The sequence below is a fragment of the Excalfactoria chinensis genome, chromosome Z (assembly GCF_039878825.1).
Source record: "Excalfactoria chinensis isolate bCotChi1 chromosome Z, bCotChi1.hap2, whole genome shotgun sequence".
Classification (NCBI taxonomy): domain Eukaryota; kingdom Metazoa; phylum Chordata; class Aves; order Galliformes; family Phasianidae; genus Excalfactoria; species Excalfactoria chinensis.
The window spans coordinates 57,024,406-57,045,696 of NC_092857.1; the positions used below are offsets into that span (position 1 = coordinate 57,024,406).

The 21,291-nt window shown below is 34.7% G+C and overlaps 1 protein-coding gene across 1 annotated transcript in view; it reads left to right on the forward strand.

The window, feature by feature from the left end:
* ADGRV1 (adhesion G protein-coupled receptor V1) overlaps window positions 1-21,291 on the forward strand; it is a 259,889-nt gene that overhangs the window by 102,819 nt on the left and 135,779 nt on the right. The window contains exons 66-78 of the mRNA XM_072360423.1: window positions 599-800; window positions 1,248-1,467; window positions 2,580-2,819; window positions 4,460-4,609; window positions 5,305-5,778; window positions 6,508-6,651; window positions 8,421-8,592; window positions 9,040-9,175; window positions 10,824-11,671; window positions 13,472-13,589; window positions 14,353-14,524; window positions 16,253-16,495; window positions 20,513-20,920. Of these exons, the coding sequence (XP_072216524.1) occupies window positions 599-800; window positions 1,248-1,467; window positions 2,580-2,819; window positions 4,460-4,609; window positions 5,305-5,778; window positions 6,508-6,651; window positions 8,421-8,592; window positions 9,040-9,175; window positions 10,824-11,671; window positions 13,472-13,589; window positions 14,353-14,524; window positions 16,253-16,495; window positions 20,513-20,920 (3,527 nt within the window). The remainder of the gene's footprint in view (window positions 1-598; window positions 801-1,247; window positions 1,468-2,579; window positions 2,820-4,459; window positions 4,610-5,304; window positions 5,779-6,507; window positions 6,652-8,420; window positions 8,593-9,039; window positions 9,176-10,823; window positions 11,672-13,471; window positions 13,590-14,352; window positions 14,525-16,252; window positions 16,496-20,512; window positions 20,921-21,291) is intronic.

Sequence of the window (21,291 nt, forward strand, 5' to 3'; positions counted from 1 at the left end):
CTAGATTCTCAACATACCTAGCTCCATTTCAGTTTGCTCTTAAATATTTCTTTTGAATTTAAGCTGTTCCTGATAGCCTCTCTGCTTAAGTGTTTAATATCTATCCAAAATTTTCTTCATTTATCACATTGACTTTCCCATAATCCTGGAGATTTACATTCACTAAAGATAAAATGAGCTAGTATAGTATGATGAAGTGTCTTAAAGTGTGAACTGTTCTAAAGGAACAATAAACAGTCATTCACACAAATGACTTTATAGCAGCTCAAGATTTTTTTCCCACATTATTTATTTGATAGGAGATGCTTAGACTACCTTTAATCGCTGAATAAAAACCTGCATGTAAGAATAGAAGGCAAAGTCTTCAGAACAAAAACTTCCATCATCCTTCACTGAAGAAGAAAGTATTACTGTGCTACAAGAAACAACTTCTTGCTTGCATTAAAATGATGTTAGAATCTGAGCATTCAAATTTCAAAAGTAATGGTTGTGGAGGCTTCTCTTGTGTACAGAAAGAAACAAACTTAAGTACATAATTCTTTACATTTAAAAACCTGATAAAATATCTATGGTAATTTTTTCTTAATCATTTTTGTAGTAGAGGAAGATGCTGGAATAATCACAATTCCTGTTGTGAGGAAGCGTGGAACTTACGGCTATGTGACAGCTGATTTTCTTTCTCGAAGTATTTCTGCACTTCCCAATGGTGTTGACTATATAATCCATAACAACTCAGTCACATTTTATCATGGCCAGAACCAGACTTTTATCTACATCTCTATTATTGATGATGAAGAAAGGTAATCTATTTTTCTGATGATTTATCATTAAACTACTCTTCAGTAATCCATTTTTTTAGTGTAAACATTGTACCCAAATGTAGAATTGAAATAAGAAAGGAAATTGTTGCAGTGCTGAAAAGTGCATCTAAATTTTAAAGGGAAAAGAGAAACTATTATTGAAGTTTCACAGACATATGAAATGTTGACAGTTTGCTAGATTATCAGAATTATTAGATACTTCTTAGACATTAGTTATTTGTCATAAATGGAAAGTAGAACATTAGAACATTGTTTTTATTTCAGTTATCACCATTCATTGTAAAAGGAAGGAATTTTCTCTTGTGAGTTTACTAGTTTACTAAGCTGGCTTCTGCATATATTCAGAGAACTCCACAATTGAATTAGATAAATTGAGTATATTTTGAATTACCTTTTTTGTTTGTTTGTTTGTTTGTTTGTTTCCAGTGAATTTGCAGAGCAATTTGAAATTCAGCTGACAGGAGCTACTGGTGGTGCAGTCCTTGGACTCCATCTAGTGAGCCAGATCACTATTGCTAAAAGTGACTCACCACTGGGCATTGTCCGATTTCTTAACAAAAGTAAAATTATTCTTCCCAATCCTGATACACCCATGACAATATCTTTGGTGCTGGAAAGAACTGGAAGATTATTAGGAGACACACAGGTAGGCTCTGGCTGCCAAAGATGTTGGTTGCTTTCCAGTTGTTGGGTCAAAAAGCCCCTGCATTTTCCTTCAAAAGCTTCATTGTGACTGACTTCTGATGGGATGACAGATTTTTCTATGCCTTTGCTGTGTGTATAGTTGCAGTATAGCAAAAAAAAAAATGTAGTTAAACTTTTCATATATTTCTTCTTTCAACTTTTAATATGATCTGATATTTTAAACTAGCTCCTAAGCATGTCAGAAACATGATTCATATCATACTCCACAAGTTTCATTTAGTGTAGTTGAATTACTTCCTCAAGCTGGTCTTTTTTAAAGTAAAATGTTCATTATGAATTTTCTGTTACCAGACCAATGATAAACAAAGATATAAATGTGAATCAAGGCAAGCCTTGACAAATGACTGGAAAATCTCTTTCCCATGTAAAAATTGTCTTAGTCTTCTATAACTTTTTTCTCTAGAAGTCAGTTGAGAGAATAGAAAAGAATTAAAATGATCAAAATAAAAATTATGTTTGAAGCACAGAATATGGCCTCCTCAAAAGCAAATGTAATTACAGAAAATTTTGAAAATATTCTAGTTTGCTAAAGCACAATAATAATAATAATAATAATAATACAATCCTCTGAGGAATTTAAAACTTTTATTGAAGAATATTAAATAAGCATTTGTCATTTTAGGTCAAATATTACATTTCATATTGACTGAGTACTGATTTACTTGGGGAGTTTCATAAAAAAAAAGTCTGGACAAGGGCAGAATTAAAAACTGGCCTGTGTGTTTCCCATCATGTGCTCTAAAGAAATTTGTTTCATTTCTAACTATTTAATTATATTATTAATATATCATTTTTAATAAATTGGCATTGTCGTTAACTCTTTACAACTTCTTTTTGTAATTTGTTATGCTTATTTTCCAAATGGTTATTTAATTTTCTACATGCAATTCATTATGAATATATTGTGGTTCATTATTAGCAACAAAGATTTAAACATAATTACTTACCAGGTTAAGGAACTTCATTTCACTTATGGCACTCTGTCATTTTTCATTCTTGGAGGCCTTCTGTAACATAGCATCACTCTTTTTCTGAAACTGATATCTTCCACAGATTAATTGGGACATTTTAGGGCCCAATTCAGAAGAGATTTTATCTCCTTTGAATAGTGACATTGGTGACCCTGTGAATGGATCATTTTATTTTGGAGAAGGAGAAGGAGGTCTGAGAACTATTCATCTGCAAATCTATCCTCATGAAGAAATTGAAGTTCAGGAGATATTTATTATTAGGCTGAGTCTTGTGAAGGGTGAAACAGAAATAGATCCAAAGGCAAACAACATTTCACTAATAGTAAGTCATTACTGCTTTTTTGTTTTCTGAGACCTCTGTTGATATTGGTTTTTATCCTGTGAAACTTAAAAATTAATCATACAGATTGCATAGTTTGTCATTCAGTTTTCTTGTCTCTCCTATTCACATGTATTGGTATGAGTTCAGTTCTTAAGAAAATGTAGCAAATAATCTATCAGTAGAAATTAGTATAAGAGCCCTGACTCAGCTGCCTTTCATGCAGTACTTTGTGTTTCTCTTTGGTGGGAGCATGAATGGATCTTAATTCCTAACTGTTAACCACTTTCACCTCGGCTTCTTCTCCTACTAGCACATATTGAAGAAAATCACAGTGACAGAAAGTCAGAGAATTAAGGCAAAGAAGCTGTCAAGGGAAAATATTTGCTTTAGGGATACTGCAGTTAAGGATTTATGTATGAGAATTTCATAAGAAGCAAGGGAAAGCAAACAAACAAAAAACAAAAACAAACAAACAAAAAACAAAAACAAAAAAAAAGACGAAGAAAAAAAAGCTGGTTCTATTGTGGTTTTTTGTTTGTTTGTTTTTGTTTTTGTTTTTTTTTCTTGCTGGTATTGTAATGTACTGATGGACTTAACTCCTTTTTCCATAGGTTCTGTTACAGAGACCTAGGTTTACTCCTTGAAATGAAATGCATACCAATCCATACCATATGCACCTTGCATACCAATTTATTGCTTTCTCCATAGGCACTGATGTTTGTGCAGAGACAGTCCGAGGCAGAAGTCTTTATATGTATATATATACATATATATATTCTTTATATAGCCTTTATGACCGGTGAAACTACGTCAGTGTAGTAAGAATACAAAAATAATCAAAGTATTTACTAACTGGACTGCTAATTCTCTTTCTGTACTATTACTTCAGTTTCTCTCCAAGAGTTCAACAGATACATAGAGTAGTTTTAGAGGGTAGACTGGATTCGTGGTAAAAAAATTAGAATAAATTAGCAGCAATGATTGATTTTAAATACAATTATCTGTTTGTGTCTTTTGATCCCACCAAACTGGTCTGGACAGTTTTTGAGTTTTCTGAAAAGGGGATGCTCAAGTTTTTTCTACTGTGTCTTAATCTTATCTCCATGGGATATTTGTTCCACGTTCTTTCAAAATTTATTTGTTCTCTCAAATCTGTTTTAACAGTCTACCACGTACAAGTTATTTATTGATAAGTGAGGCTCAAGAGGACAGAATTGTCACTGTCATTTGTTTTCATATGAAGTTTCAATAAATCAGAGACAAAGATGTTTGTGTATTTATTGACAACATCAAATTTTTTAATTTTGAATTTGCTCAGACTTCTTCGTGTATCACTGTAGGATCTTCTCACAAATCAGCAAGTCATCACAGATCTCTTAACAATCTTGTTTGTGTGCATGAATGCATGTAGGCTTGATATCACTCTCTTCTGATACCCTGATGCTCCTGTATTCTGTTTTTTAAATTCTTCTCACAGACTTTGTTAACTACTTCTGAACCCTTGAATATTAAGATAAGACAACTCAAAAGTTAGTAGATACATACCCAGCATACAACACTGAAAAACTGTAATGATATTACCAAGAATATAGCTCAGTCTACACCTCTGATTTTATTGTTGTTGTTTGCTCTGTTTGCAGATACAGCAGTTTGGTGATCCCAATGGAATTGTACAGTTTGCTCCTGAATCACTATTTGAGAGGAGCTATACAGAGCCCTCAGCAGTGGAAGGACCACAAAGTATTACACTGTTTCTCAGACGAGTTCAAGGCACTTTGGGAAACATAACGGTATTTTCATTCTTATTTGTTTTCCTATAAAGCAGTGTAATCTGAAATCATCAGTGTGAACATATACAGAACAGAGGGACTATTTTTATTTATTTATTTATTTATTTTCTGTTTCTTTCAATTGTCTATTGCTCCAATCCATTTTCTGTAATGTTGCCTCTCAGGTTGAACTTAGCAAGGGGTTCAGCTTAATTGCCTGTGGTTTGGAAAGTCATATTCAGTCTCCTCATTTATAGAGAAAAAAAGATATATAGTGTTGTGGTTGCCTCTCTTCTTTCTCTGGCCATCTTCACTTGTGATCTTGTTGGGAGAGGAGAGTATATTTTTATAGTGAACTTTCTTTGAAAACATCAAAATTTACCTTTTTTTCCAGCTATATTTAGAAGGTAAGTTCCAACTATCTTGAACCACCATTCTTGGTGTTCTTTAGCTGAAGTATTATTGAAGTCTATGTTTTAACAAGTATTTAATTGCTATTTATTTATTTTCTTCCAATTAATGAAATAATATGCTGTATTAAATGAGGATTCTTGACCACTTTCTATTCTAAGGAATTTTGGAGGGAGGATGGACAGCAAAGATATCGCGGTGTCAAAAATAGAATCAAGTTTTCATCGTGGTTCAAAGTATATGTATTTTTCTGATTCTGTGTGTAATTTTGTTTTCTTTTGCATTTTTTTTTTAACTCATTTCAGGTTCACTGGAAATTGTATAGTGAATTTGACATCACAGGTGATTTTCTTACAACAGAAGGATCTGTTGTCATTCCTGACCAGCAGAGTACAGCAGAAATAATTATCTATCTGTTACCTGATGATGTTCCTGAATTAGATGAGAATTATGTAGTGCAACTGATTTCAGTTGAAGGTGGAGCAGATCTAGATGAAGATAAAAGAATTTCAAAGATAACTGTTTTTGCAAATGATGATCCCCATGGAGTGTTTGCCGTGTACTCTGATCAGCAGTCAGTACTGGTAGAGAAAGACCTTGATCGGTATGTTCAGATTAACGTAACTCGGCATGCTGGGACATTTGGAGAAGTGATCATTGAATACCATATCTTGTCTCATCAAAAAGAAGAGCTAATTGCACCTGAAAGTGAGAGGGGATACTTCACCATAAAAGATGGTGCCAGCTTTGGTGTTAAGAGAGTGCCAATAAGCAGCCAGGTCTGTATAATGCTTTTAGATCCTTTAGATATCTACCATTTACTTTTGTCTTAATCATAATATAAATATACTGGAATGAGTTGCTAGATTCTCAGCAGTATCCACTATGAAGAAAGAGTAGAGAAGACCTTTTAAATCTTATTAATCCCCCATTTCTGTATTGAAGTGGAGTTAGATATTGTGTTTTCAGATGATAATTGCAAAATCACTTCTATGCATACTTTCACATAGTCAGTTTGTTTCCATCACTAATCTTCATTATTATAATTTCCATATTTTATTAACTTGTGCATCAAAATACTTCCTCGTTTCATTTTTGGGTTGTCAGTAGTGATCTGTTGCTGCTGACACACATAGCAGCAGATATATTTGTTGTTAGCATTGCCAGGTTATTTGGTATACTTAGTACACGGTTACATTCACAGTGTGGTCAATCATAAAGATTAAAAGTGAGCAGAGGCCCACATCACCATTTACAATTAATTAAAATGATAATAAATGCTTTGCACAGTTCAGCAAACTCATAGTCAGTCACATTCTCAACACTGATGTTTTACCTGTAGTTCTTTTGCACAAGATAATAAAATGCTAGTCTTGAAAACACTGCTTTTGTCTGAAAGTAGAAGAAAAGTTGCTCAAAAGTTACTATTTAATTTTTTGAACTGGTGGATATAATGCTTTTTCTGGAATTAATTTTCTACCTTTTAATTTAAATTTTCTCTTTCAAAGGCATTCCTTCTATTAGGATTGAATTTTACTTTGGAACTGATTAATGTAAGCCTGGTCAGGGAAAGTGCCAAGGATGTGCCTAAAATACTAGAAAAAGCAAAGTCAGCTGTTGTGCTTGTTCCTGCAGAAGCTGCCAATTCACAGGTCAGTATAATATTTCGGGCTACAGTATAACATTTCTACCACACTGTGTTCAAAAGATAAGTGAAGTTAGGGCTCATTTTGCTTCTTAGAGTTTTTTCATTGCAACCAATTTAACTACTGATAAGGCTTCTGTATTTATTATACCATTAAAAAATAAATTAAAAAATCTATAGAAATGTGTTAATATTGCATGAAAACATCTCTTCAGCTAATAATTTTGATGTATATATGTATTTAAAGCAACAGTAAATAGTGTAAATATTACAGTTAATTTATGCTGTTCATTCTGAAAGTAATGCCTCGTATTTGTTCCCATGGAAACTACAACATCTGCGAAGAACACAATTACACTTTTTGGTAGAGCCTTTTCTCAGCTACAGCATGCTATTTTTCAACATACTTATCTGATTTTTCAACATCATTATCTGATCTGCACAGATGAGCTGATGGAGATGCTCTTCATTTTGTGATCTAACTGTGCATGGCCATATAGAACGTGGCTTGTCTTTCACATCACTGCTGCCACTGCTGAAACATACTGCCTGCCCATCACTCTGCTCACACTCACTGTTTGTCTCCATAAATGTCCAGCAAACATCAGTGAATGTCAGTGGGTGCCAATTTTCTGCATGGAAGAATTCAGTGACAGACCTTTGCTTCATTAATACTTCAGATGCCACTCTGTCAGAGTGCCCCTCTGCTGCAATATGTCACACTGCAACAACATGCAACAGTGTTGGTGGGAAGATTCAACCTCTACTGCTGTACCACCACCATCTGCCTCTGATATCATGAGCTGACATAATAAAATAGGAGGCAATACTTTTAGAGCACAACACGTGCATTTTTGTTTTCATGAAATGAAAGTGCTGAGCTTTTAAAGACCAGAAGTTATTCTTAACTAATACTGCCATTAAGTACAGCAGCCCCAAAGTAGATAACAGCAACTAAATAGCAGCTTATGCAAGAAGTAGTAGAAATCATGCTGTTTTTTTAATGCAGTTGCCAATACATTTGGCTAATAGCAGTGGGAGAAATTTTAACTTTGGCTACTTTATATGATAGTGAGAAAAGAGAATTTGCCTATTCTAATACAGTATATTTGCTTCAGCTGATTTTTTATGTATCAGACAAAGACAATATAATTCTTAAATTTTAAGTTTTATTGTTTTTTTATTTGTCTTAAATCCCCAGTATTTCTTTTAATTTCTAATTAAACTTAAAGCTCTATCAATGTTGTTTATTTCAATATTGATTCCGTCAATATTTATCCAGTTACTTTTTTTAGAATGTGAGAATTATTCCTCTAACTTTATTTGCCACTTAGAGAAAAGTGGATTATGCCTGCAATGTTCTATTAACAGTATCATGTGGCAACAATTTATTTTCACTGGATACACAGTTATTAATTCTATCTCTGTTCATATACATATATGTATATGTATACACTACTATAGCTATTACTGTGCACATCACAAACAGGTTGCTGTGTTTTTCTTTTAATGTTTTCAGTAGTGAAAGCCAAGTCTTATTAGTTCCTTTCTCTGAGATTTAATTCTCAAAAATCTCAGATTTAGCGGAATTATTGTAGACTTGTTAAGGAATTCTCCGCGTGTGTGTGTATCTGTGCATATACTCTAAACTTACATCACAACTACATGTAAAATGATCATGACATACCTATTTTAAAATATATAGTATGGCTTGCACACATGTAATTGCCTACTCTTACTCCATTTTCTGTAAGAAAATCTGTTATGTTTCCCCAGGTTGGTTTTGAATCTGTGATTTTACGACTTACAAATATTGTAGCAGGGACAGGTCAGGCTGTCGTAACCAGAAAAGGAGTTTATGGCTCTGTAACAGTTAACTGGATTTCAGGATACCCACCAGAACTAACCACTGATTTCATTCAGCCAGGCAATATTACTCCTTCATTTGGTAAGTGCTTCTCTGAGGAAGGTATGACAGTTGCATAACTGTTTTACTTATTTACTTATCTATATTTATTTATTATATATATGTATTATATATATATATATTATATTATATATTATATTATTTACTTATCTATACATACTTCCTGTATTAATGGAGTGTCATTAGAATGGAATTGTATGGTCTAATACGTATCTGTAAGCAACATGTTTAATTCATGAGTACAGAAAGAACTAAATGTCACAGGTATCTGTCTGTACCTATAATGTAAGCATAATGCTACACCCTGATGGACAGCTTTGTATAGAAAAGACAGTTAACCAAATTTGTTCTTGCTAAATGGAGTGGAATTGTGATTACAAACCCTATCTCAGCATACACTAGGTAGAGTGAGAATTTCTATTTAGTGGCTTTGAACTGTGCCCTTTCTCTTCTCTCTATTTTACTTAGGTATTGTTCTGTTTTTCTCTGGTGAGCAAAGTAAAGTAATCTCATTTCGGGCTACTCCAAACATAAATAAACGTGAGTCATTTGCCATCTCTTTAACAGAAGTGCACAGCAATGTGTCTGGTGGGGCTCAACTGAGGTAAGGTTATTACTTAAAATTTTTAGTTTCACAGATACTGAAATAATTATGATCTGTATACAGGAATATGCCTTATAAAAACCACTTTTGAGTCAAAGACAGACAGGAAGATTAGTGCCGCCTTTGAGAAATTTGTAAACCTTTTTTCAGTTCTGCAGATCCCACATTACCAGAACTGATGCTTCTCTCAAATTCCAGTCTATTTCATGCCGGGAGGATACAGGGTGTCCAGAATTTATCTCAAATCATAGGAATAGTTAAGAAAATAAAGAACCAAGATCAACAGCTTTAGCCAGGAAGCTGAAGAATGAAAACAACTCTAATGGATTTCATTAGTCTCCCTAGAAACATGTAATAAGATGTTCTTAGGTAACAAATGCTATTTCAAATAAATTGAAACAAACAAAAAAACAAGTTTGAAAAATGCTTGCTTTATACTCAAAAATATTTTTGTTCTTAAAATAGAACTATTTAATTTAATGTAGTCTTCCATCTCAAATAGATTGCTACCTATTCTTGAAACTATTTTATTTTCATTCTTCCTTATTTATTGATAGCTAAAGTGGTATAAAATGAATGGACATAGAGCTACACCGTGTATGGAGAAAGGTATTTGCTTCTCCACTTTACAATTATACCGGCAAGTCAGAAGGAAGTAAGGAATGAACTGGATGACTAAACTCCCTGGACAGACCCATTCTCCTAGGCTTGTATGTTCTGTGGACTGGTGTCCTCAGAGCACCTATTAAACATGTGAGTTAAAAATCTTGAGTGTACAAGAATGATGTTTTTAGAAAACTTAAGATGAGATCCCACAGGAGGCAAAGTTGATAATTTCGACTCCCTTCGTGATGGAAAGTGTCTAGTTTGTTAATAAAAATCACATACTGTAATTGTTGTGCTAATTAGTAGCCTATAGCACTGAATACTGGGTCAGTTACAGCAAAAATGCAAGGCCTAAATTTTAGCAAAGACTTTTTTGGAAGCAGATTAACATAGCATTAATAAAATGCTTTGTGCATTTTATTTCTCATAATAATTGTATATATTTAATATGAATGTAGTAGAGTTCAAACTGCTACTTATTAATGGTGCTCAAATATGGAAAAAAAATAGTATGAGTAATTAATATTGTGAGGGGATGCTTAGTAGTTCAAAATCCCATTGTAAGTCTTCAGATAGATTCTATCTGCTCCCTGACTAAAATGGTAGATCTGCTATCATCAGTCTAGTCCACAGTTTTCATTTTGTACAGGAACTTTGTTCTACGGTTCAGACCAGTATTTCTCTGAGAGGCTGCATAATAATGTATCTTCCTGCTTTTTGTCCGCAGTAGAAAAACATCATACCTACTTTTCCCTCTTCAGTTTCTCATAAAGTCCTCACTTAATTTATCCTTTATTCTATGTTAACTCAGGTCGTATTAAGCCTATGAAAGTCTGTTCAACAATAAATCAAACAATGTTTTAAAAAAGTCTATTTACATCTTACCTTGTACAGTTGCTATTTCTTCCCTCAGCTGTTACAATTTTTTCTTTTAATTCAGTTTCTTACAGTCTTCATTGGTTGTTCACTGGAAGCTACTCTGTCTTCTAGTTTTCTTATTTCCTGTTTAATCATTCAACTTTCAATATCTTTTCTGTTTCAGATCAGAATTTACAGTAGCTGAAATTGAGCCAATGGGGATATTCCAGTTTGCTTTTAACTCAACATTCATTTCAGTTGAAGAAGATGTTGAGTCAGTCACACTGCATGTCCAAAAACTGTTTGGATTTCGAAGTAATGTCACTAAATTGATATATCAGACCACTCCAGGAAGTGCCAAACCACTAGAGGACTTTAGGCCTATTCATAATGGGGAGCTTATATTTGCACATTTTCAGACAAATGCCATGATAGAAATATCAATAATTGATGACACTCTTTCTGAAACTGAGGAATATTTTTTTGTAAATTTGACTGCTATTGAAATTTTGGATTTTCAACCTACTAAACTTGACTGGAGTCCACGCTTAAACCCATCTTTCAGTGTTGCAACAATTAATATCCTGGCTAATGATATTCTTCATGGAATACTAAGTTTGGGGCCAGAGTTTATTTATGTTGAAGAAGATGCAAACAATAATATTCCCAACACAGTGATAATTAATATCAGAAGGACCCAGGGGTTTACTGGTGATATTGAAGTAACCATTAAAACCTTTGGAGGAATAAGTGCACAAAGTGGAGTAGATTTATATTCTTTTGAAAATATTTATGGAAAATCAAACTTTTCGTGGGCAATGGAAGGAGAAGATTTTGAGGAACAGACAGTATCTCTGACCTTGCTGGATGGAGAAAGAGAAAGCGAGGTGTCCATAAAAATTTTTGATGATGATGAGCCTGAAGGACAGGAATTTTTTTATGTTTTCCTCTCAGATCCTAAACACGGAGCTCAGATTGTGAAAGGAAAGGATGAATATGGATTTGCTGCTTTTGCGACTGTAATTATTGCAGGTACCATTTTTTCTGCCCCCCGGTAAATAAGTAAATGTTTTGGAATTAAGTAATAGTAAATAACTGTACATATATACGAATTATAGCAATATTTATGTAAACTTTGGCTTTTCTATTGGACAATAAACAGGGTATTATGTTGCCAAATCTTGACTTTTTCTGTTTGGAGAAAGCATCTAATATACCAAAGCCTAGTATGCATCCATTAGCAGTTTAGCTCAAAATATACTTACAGATGCTGCTCATCTCTGCTCTTACTTCTGTAATGAAGGGGAAAGCTAAGTTTTAGTAGTGTAGTGTATATGTAGTTGCATTTATTTATTTATTTATTTATGGTCCTGTTGTCACTTCCAAAATGCATGGGTCTTTATGTGGTGTGAAAAAAAACAAACAAACAACAAAACAACAACAACCAACAGGGAAACTGTATTTCTGTTTTGATATTATATAATGCAGTTTTTCATTATAGGCATCTTCTGCTTCTGGGGATGGAAGATAGGACTAAGCATAAATGGACATTTAGGGAAGAATTTTTCTTTCTATCATAGCTACTTTTCTTTGCTACTTTGAAAGAGAGAAATCAGAACTTCCAATTTCACTTTGTCAAATTATGTGTAAGCTACAGCACTTACAGGAGCGTGTATTCAGATTGCCTTGAAAGTACAAGACAAATTTTGGAAGCAACATTAATGTTACTACTGAATGAGTGTAAGCAGCAACAAACATTATGTACCAGGAATAGTCTGTTTAAAATGTAGGTGCATAGTCTGTCAAACTCACCATAATGTAACCAATTGGACATATATGCACGCTAACTAAATAGGTGTGTGCGCAAGGACCAACTGAAATTTAAACTGGTATTGAATCCCACAGAAGAATATTATATATTCTAGAGCTATACCCTGAGCATAATGTGTGTGTAAAGTAAGATCAAAAGACAGATTAAAAAGTTTCAAAACATGTCTGTATTTAACTGTTTAAAGATACCACAGATTAAATATCTATGCATGCACAAGAGCAAATGTGCTTACTGTCAACTGCCAGTATGTATACTGTTGTTTTAAAATGCAGAGTAGCTCTCATTAAGTTTAAGGAGAAATCTTTTAGCTGCAAGATTTTATGGGACACTGTGGAGGTATTAATTTCCGTTCATCATCACTAAAGAGAAGGAGAAAACAAATATGGGAAAATGACTGAATTCATTCTAATGTGCAGGCAGAATAAGAAAGTTGAAGTCATGTCCTTCGAATCTTGACTTGTCATAGGAAGCATAACCAGCCATGACTACACTTATAATCTAGGGGCACAATGAAGACAATTTCTGTTTAGGGGAAAAAAAAAGAAAAAGAAAAAAAAAAAAAAAAGTTCTAGCCAGAGTGGGTGTCTCATAGGGTGATTACAAATGAAGTTTATGAAACTGTTCTTGACCACTTTAAAACTTAGTCTGTTGATGTCAAGGGACAGAAATTCAGTCAGTTTGCTGAAAACTGGTGAAAATATAGACTTATGTTCACAGGTGATACAGGTGATTTCTCACAAGAAATTTACTTTCAGAGGAATGTTGTAGGTTAAAATATGTAAAGTGCAGAAATAACAACATTTGAAGTTGGAGATAGATATGGAATGTACATAAAGAATAGTAATACCAAAGGAAATTTTCTTGAAGCATCCTATATTGGTCCTTTGGAGAATACTTTTGGTACCCATTTTTTATCTTTATTTTATTTTCAGAGAAAAAATATGATTTAGCCCCAGCTTAATTTCCTAGCTAATTAATTTCATGGACTGTTTCCTATACAGGAAGTGATCTTCAGAATGGCATTTTGGGATTCATTCCAGAAGTACAAAGTGGTCTTATACTTGATGAAGACTCAGAAAACAGAGAGGTGCTGCTGGTTGTTGCAAGGCAACCAAACAGGTGCAGACTGCAACTGATTCAAGTACTCTGCATACATTCTGTGTTAAATCAAGGGTGCTGCTGTTAGTGGAAGAGGTTATTGTAGAATTTTTAAAATAATTTTTGCCTTTCAGTTCATTCAATAATTTCCCAGATTTTGGAAAACTAGCTTTAATATGATTAGGCCTGTCACTGTGCTGTTATTAAACAAAAATGGAAAACTTCACTATGTGGCTGCTGTGTGGCTGTGAAAGCTTTTCTTAGTTTAAGGATTTGCACTGCTGAAAGTTAAATTGAAATTCTCATCTTCCTGTGCAGAATGTGGAAGGTTTGAATATTTGAATGAGTAATTAACACAGTGCTTAAGTGTTAGAATTATGCTTGTGTCTTTAGTAGCACAGACTCTGTATTTTTTACAAGACGTGTATTTGTTGTACATTTACATGTACTTTAAACAAATATCCTCAAATATTCAATGTTCCTGAGACTTGCAGGAAAGTCAGACTATGACTGCCTTTACAGACAATTGTTTACCATAGTATTAAAGAAAGTGTTTGAGTACATAATTGAATTTAAAGCACCTGTGTCTGTTTTGCATCTGATACCATGTCTTCCAAAGGAAAAGTCAAGAAGAATGTGGGTGCTCATCATTGCTTTATTTTCGTCCTGTGTTATTTTTTTGTAATCTATACATATCTGAGAGGAAGTAATTCACAGAGTTTTCCATCTTAAGTCAGCTTGTTACTTAGTTCATTTTGAACACATTATTTTAATTTGCTTATAGGGCATTTGAAGATGTGAAGGTCTTTTGGCGTGTGACATTTAATGAAACAAGTGCTGTCCTTCTGAAGGATGGTGTGAATTTGGAGAACGAACTTGTGTCTGTGCTGGGAGTCACTACCTGCATAGCAGGTCAAACGACATGCAACATCTCAATTGAAATAAAACCTGATAATGTAAGTAGTTAGTTAGCGCACATTTATGTACAGAACAATGTCACTGAATTGTAATTTATCAAGATGAAAAAAATAAGTCTCTGGTACTGAGGAAATGGTGCATAGGACATGACTTGAAAACAGTAACAACATCTGTTCAGTTTCTCAGAAAACAGATTTTATATACAGGTTTGTACTGCCTCCATTGTGACTGGTAAAAATTCAGAAAAGAGTTGAGTAATTAATTTGAAGCATAAACTAAAGATCTCACTTTCCACAGAACTATAAGTAAAAACAGAATGGTGTCATTTCACTGAAATGTTTGTTCATATGCTAAATTCTCAACCTTCACACAGAAAATTTTTAACTGTCAAAAACTCATTTGTGTGATTTTTATGAACAATATCCTTTTTAAAAACATTCTATAAAAAAAAAAACAGTGTTCAGCAAAAATCGTCTAGTACAACTTCTACATGTTTGGTTTGCTTTTTTTACTTCAGTCTCACATGGTGATCTGTGAATGCTGTTCAATCATAAAACTGTATTAAAATGTCTGAACATTCAATAATCTGTATACAACCAGGTTGAGAGTAGTGAAGTCTGGCTTGGCAGCCATCATTCTCTGAATCCATTTATCATTTGCTAGTTGGGTATGCATAAGGCTAACTGCCTTGAAAGGCCCAGCTCAAACTCAAAAACTCAGCTATCATTTAATTAACACAGAACACAACATTCAGTCGCTTCTGTTGAAGGTAAATCACTGATCACGGTATAGAGCAGACACTTAAGAAATGTGGGATTAATGTTTCTCATTCCTACAGAGTGTTCAAAAAGTTTGAAACTTCCCAGGGAATTATCCTAACAGCTAGGCTAGTGGCAATACTGAAGCATGGGGAACAGAAAAGAAGAAAAGACTTTCTCCATTTTTCTGACTGCTTTGTAGAAAGTTATGCAAGTAGCAGAAAAAATTAAGAAGGGTGAACTGTCGTAGTTCATGAAGAGACCTGTGTTCCTTCTTCAGATGTTATTTTTAAATTAAAGAGCCAATGAATAAAATATATACAGCAATGAATCACAGGTTGTTTAGTTTAATGGAGACACATCATTCTTTAATAACTGCTACACAGCAGTTGCAGAGAGGTGCAGCTCAAATGTGTGCTAGTCTAACAGTTGCTAATGGAAGTCAAAAGGTTCCTGTGGCATTCCAATATATGAGAACCTGCCATCAATTAGTCAAGATAATTCTATTTAAAGAATGCCTTAATAATTACATAGCAACAACTTAGTTAAAAATATAGGCTATTTAATCCCCAGTGTATTGCTGATGTGCATTTTTTCCATGGATAATTGTGTACATGTTTTTTGTAAGGCAAAAAGAAAGTGCAGATCTCTCAGAAAATGTTTTGCACATGTAGCTCCATAATCTGGAAAGTGAAGCTCGGAAAGAGTTTATTATGATGTCTTATAGCAAAAATATCAACACCTGTAATGTTAAACAGATGCTTTACTACAGTCAAGTATGTCATCGTGTGAAAACCTCAGATGTCACTATTGCACATGACAGTGTGGTGCCTATTGCAACATTATTTTTGGGATATGCTTTGTTGTACTGCATATTGCAATAAAAGTGTTTGTGATAAGTATTAGTGCAAGTAATACATTGCATATTAAAAAGATATATATACTTTTTAAAGCTAGTAGTAATTAACAGACCTTTTAATGATATGAAAACTCATTTCTTATTTACAGGTACCTGAATTTGAAACGTATTTTTTTGTTGAGCTGTATGCTGTAAGCGCAGGAGCTGCATTGAACAGCAGTGCCAGATTTGCATTTGTAACAGTTCTAGAAAGTGATGCACCGCATGGTTTAGTGTATTTTGCTGTGGGATCTCGTTTTGCTGTGGCTCATAAGAAAACAACTTTAATCAGTCTGCAGGTCCTTAGAGATTCTAGTACATCAGCAACCACAAAGGTTAGCTACAACATGCAGGTAAGAATGATCTATTGTTAAATTATTGCATATTCTCTGAAGTCAATTTGACTACAGTTAGCTTTTTTTGCAGGAAACAGTCAAACGGTTGCTGATTCCATATCATATAACTGCCTTATGTTTCCATTAATAAAAGAGATTCGGTTTCATTACATTGTCAACAGTGATTTTGTTCATTGTACCTTCAAGCAGCCTCGAAGAGAATGGTCAGCCAGCCATTAAATACATTTCATTTTTTGTCCTAAGGATCTTTTGAAACTCAGTTTTTTGAACTTTATTTTTCTGAAGCTAAGTCTTTACCATGACGGGTACGACTGTAATGATTTAGGTAACCAGTGTATCTACAGGGCTAGATTAAAGATCTAATAATGCTTATTTCAGTCTTAGAAAATGAGAGAGTTCTTTCAGAATGTTTTTTCAATGTCCTTGTTATGGTAAATATGAAAATTGTTCTTCTGATTCAAAATATTGGGCTTAAATGAATTTTGTCATCCTCGTTCATTTTTTTCTTCCTATATGTATAGCTGTAACACAAATATATCCTATCATCTGCTGACCCTCTTATCTTCAACGTAACATCTCATTTTCATTGACAGTTGATGAAGGATACTCCTCTATTACAAGTTACTCAGCTCTAAAACATAATTCCTTCAGATTCCTTAGTTGTGACTCCAAAATCAAGCACATGATGCAGGGAGGGTTTACCTGTTGTACTGGGATAGTACTTAGCCTGATCTACTTAGAATATGTTCGATTTTATGAAAAATAAATAAATAGATTTTTTTTTTTTTAATTAAGAAACAGTTTTTAAAGAAAACATTGTGTGATCAGTGTTTTTCCATCAACATTTTAAATAAAAGGCTTTGTATTTAATAGTTGTATTGCATATGTCGCTATTTTACTGGAATAGAATAATCTGATGCTTTCATACATTATAAAGCAGTTGACAACTACTTTAGTTAGAATATGTCATCACAAATTATCCCATTCTTTCCAGCCAATAGGTTATGACCATTTAGATGCTGATTCATGAAGGAATTGCTCCTGCCCAGTGGACATGTGGGCTGAAAATAAAGGGCAGTTCCTTACCCATTCCCATTTTTTTAATGTAGCAATCCTACTTTAGACAGTTTTAGGTTTTGAGGATGCATTGTCAAGTACAAAAACCCTGATACCATTGATACATGTAAAATAAAAGTTTATACCAGGTATGAAGTATGAAACTCCTAGTGGAAACAGATTCTTACCTCATTCCTACATTGACCATTGGTTATCAGAACTAGACGTGACCATTTATTTCCATATTCACAACTCTCTTCCGGAAGGGAACAAGAAAGAAACCTTGGCTGAGGTACTCAGCAAGTTCTTTGCCTTAGCATTCACTGGCAGTCATGCGTCCTACATCTCTTATGTCCCTGAACCTCTAGGCAGGGTCTGGGTAGAAACATTTCTTTGACTTTAAGTGAAGAACAAGTGAATTGGGCACCTGATAAAACTGAGTATGTCTATTGGCCCAATTATATGCATCCCAGAGTCCTGACGGAACTGGCTGATGCAGTTGCCAAGACATTCTCCAACATATGAAAGAAGTTATGGCTTTCAGGTGATTGGAAAAAGGGAAACATCACTCCCAGTTTCAAGATGTGTAGGCAGTGAACTACAGGCCAGTAAGCTTTAACTCTGTTCTTGGGAAGATCATGGAATGGATCTTTCTGGAAGCTATGTTAAGACAGATGTAAGAAAAGGAGGTGATCCAGAACAACCAGCATGGTTTCACCAAGGGCAGATCATCCATCACCCAAGTCTAATGATCTTCTATGATGAAGTGATGGCATTGGTAGACAAAAGATGGGCAACATTTGTAGTCTGCCTTGACTTTTTACAAGGCCTTTCACATGCTCCACACAACATACTTAGCTCTAAATTGGGGAGAGATGGATTTGAAGAATTCAGTATTCAGTGGATAAGGAAATCATTGAATAGCCACAGCAAGAGAGCTGTGGTCAGTGGCTTTATGTTCAGGTGAAGGGCATCCTTCAGGGATCTGTCTTGGGACTGGTGGTCTTTACCATACTTTACCATATCTGACCTAGATAATGGGATTGTGTGCACCCTCAGCAAGTTTGCAAATGACATCAATCTGAGTGGTGCAGCTGGTGAAACAGAAGGAAGGGATGCCATCCAGAAGGACTTGGACAAGCGTGAAATTTGGTCCCCTATGAATCTAATGAGACTCAGCAAGGTCAAGTGCCAGGTTGGACACTTGGTTTGAAGCAATCTCATGTCTACTGAATGAGTGAGAAGAAGAACTCCTTGAGAGCAGCCCTGTGGAGGAGGGTTCTAGTGGACAGAAAGCTCAACATAAGCCAATACCATGCACTTGCAGCGTAGAAGGCCAACAGTGTCCTGGTCTGCAACAAAAGAGAGACGGCCAGCAGGGACAGGGAAGTGATTGTCCCTCTCTACTCTGCTGTGAGGCACAGTCTTGAATACTGTATCTAGGTCTGGGGCCCCCAGTACAAGAAAGACAGGGAGCTGTTAGAGAGTCCATAAGAGGGCCACAAAGAGGGCTGGAGCACCTCTCCTGTGAAGGCAGGTTGAGGGAGTTGGGCTCTGGAGAGACGTCATTACCACTTCCCTGTACTTAAGGGGAGCTTATAAACAGGAAGGAGACTGGCATTTTACATAACCTGATAGTAACAGGACAAAGAAAAATTGTTTAGAACTAGTAGGTGATTTGGTTAGATGTTTGGAGGAAATTCTTACTCAGAGGGTGGTAAGGCACAGGCACAGACTGTCTGGAGAAGTGAATGTGTACCACATGCCTGGAGGCATTCAAGGCCAGGTTGGATGTGGCCCTGGGCAGCCTGGTCTAGTGGGTGGCAACCAACCCACAGCAGGGAAGTAAATAGTCTTTAAGACCTCTCATAACCCAAGATAGGAATTAGAGCTCTATGATTTTTATGATTTTCCTTAGAATTGACACCGATGAAGTGATCTGACTCTAGAGCAAATATGAAGAGGTGGACACCACACTGATTTACTCTACTGTTCTGCTGCAAATTCAAAAAGTATATTTATTCTACAAGTAAACTTTACTACTAGTTAAAGGAAGATGTTTGCAAAAGGAGTCTAATATTTCTCAAATAAAAATCTTTGCTTTATATTGTAAGAGTTTTTCAAGAATGCTTGACTGATGTTATATTCTGTACTTAAAATAAATAAACACAACTGAAAATCATACATTTGAATAATAGCTCAGAATGTTAGTTTCCACTTCAGGAATGCTTATTATATTACCAGATATAAAATCAAGGCAATGGTAACTGACAGTAACAATGTGAAGAATTGGACAGTTCCTACAGATCTCACAGAAGGTAAAAAATAGTGCTACTTCACAGTGAAATAGTGTTCCCAGATAATTTAATCTGTCTGCCTTGTGTGTTTATTCTATAGGGTTTGCTTTGACTTCAGTCTTAAATTGATTATTATTCTTTGAAGCATGTATACTGAAATTCAAACTATTACTGGTTCTTATTATTTTTGGCATGGATTTCTGGAACATTTACTTTGCATCTGTATAGTTTTTACTTACAGATCTGTACCCTGAATTGATGGTGTCTCATTCTACATATAAACTTACATGGATCCCTCTGGAATTCACTTTATTGATATCTGTTTACACAGAAAAGCTTTGTGATTATTTTTTTTAATTATTTTTTTATTTTCATTTTTTATTTTTTTTCTGGAAAGAGAGAGAGAGCCTCCTTACTGATTTGGAGATATATAACTCTTCCTTCTAAGTTCCCAGTGACCGAAGGTGATAGATATTTCTGTTTCAGGGACATATTTCATGTAATGTAATAGCGATAATCACTGTTACAAAGTGCATTTTGAAAGGAAATTTTGTTTTATGCAACTAAACTTTACCCTCTTAGCAGATATTTGTTCAACAGTGGATGTTTTTGAGCAATCATATCTATCATGTTACCTGAACCTGTTTTGTTTTGTTTTAAGGAGCTGCAAAAGCCTGAAACTGTTGGTCGGACCTTCATATATCCAGCTGTTGCAGGACAAGATTTTTCCAGATCAGAAGGCTTACTGATTTTTGAACCTGGACAGAGAAATAAGTTTCTGGATGTGACCCTTACTCCAAAGACAGCATCATTAAACCCATTTCCTAAACGCTTCCAGGTTGTGCTTTCCAATCCCACAGGAGGTGCCAGAGTAGATGACATCTATGGTGTTGCGAATGTCACCATTGTCTCAGATTTGGGCTCCTTGCCATTCTGGATGCTGATTGATCAACTGCATCAGCCACTTGATGACACAATTTTACAAAGAGTCCTTCAGAATCTGAATATCAAGGTGGCTACAGAAACTACTGAAGAACAGCTTACTGCTGTAATGCATGTGATAGATAAGGTAAACATTTCCTGATCTTTCTTGAAAGGCCAGTGATTTTATTAAGTATGGTCTGTAATAAGATCAAAGTTTTAATTCACAACGAGGACCCAGAAGTCTAGATTGTGAAAGTAAAAATAGAAATCACAGGTATTGCAATCAAGGAAGCAATTTGTTACTAGTTAGGATGATGACAGGAAAGCATAGAACAGTTAGATTGAGAAGAGCAACCAGTGTTTATCTTGCATATTTACACATAGCTCTAGATTTTCTGCTGTACAGAATTTTATCTTCAATGATATAATTTCAGAGAACTTATTCTCATTTCTTGAAGGCTGCATCTTTGTTGGTTCTAGCCCTGGCACAAGACATTGAGTTATTCATGTCTTCTG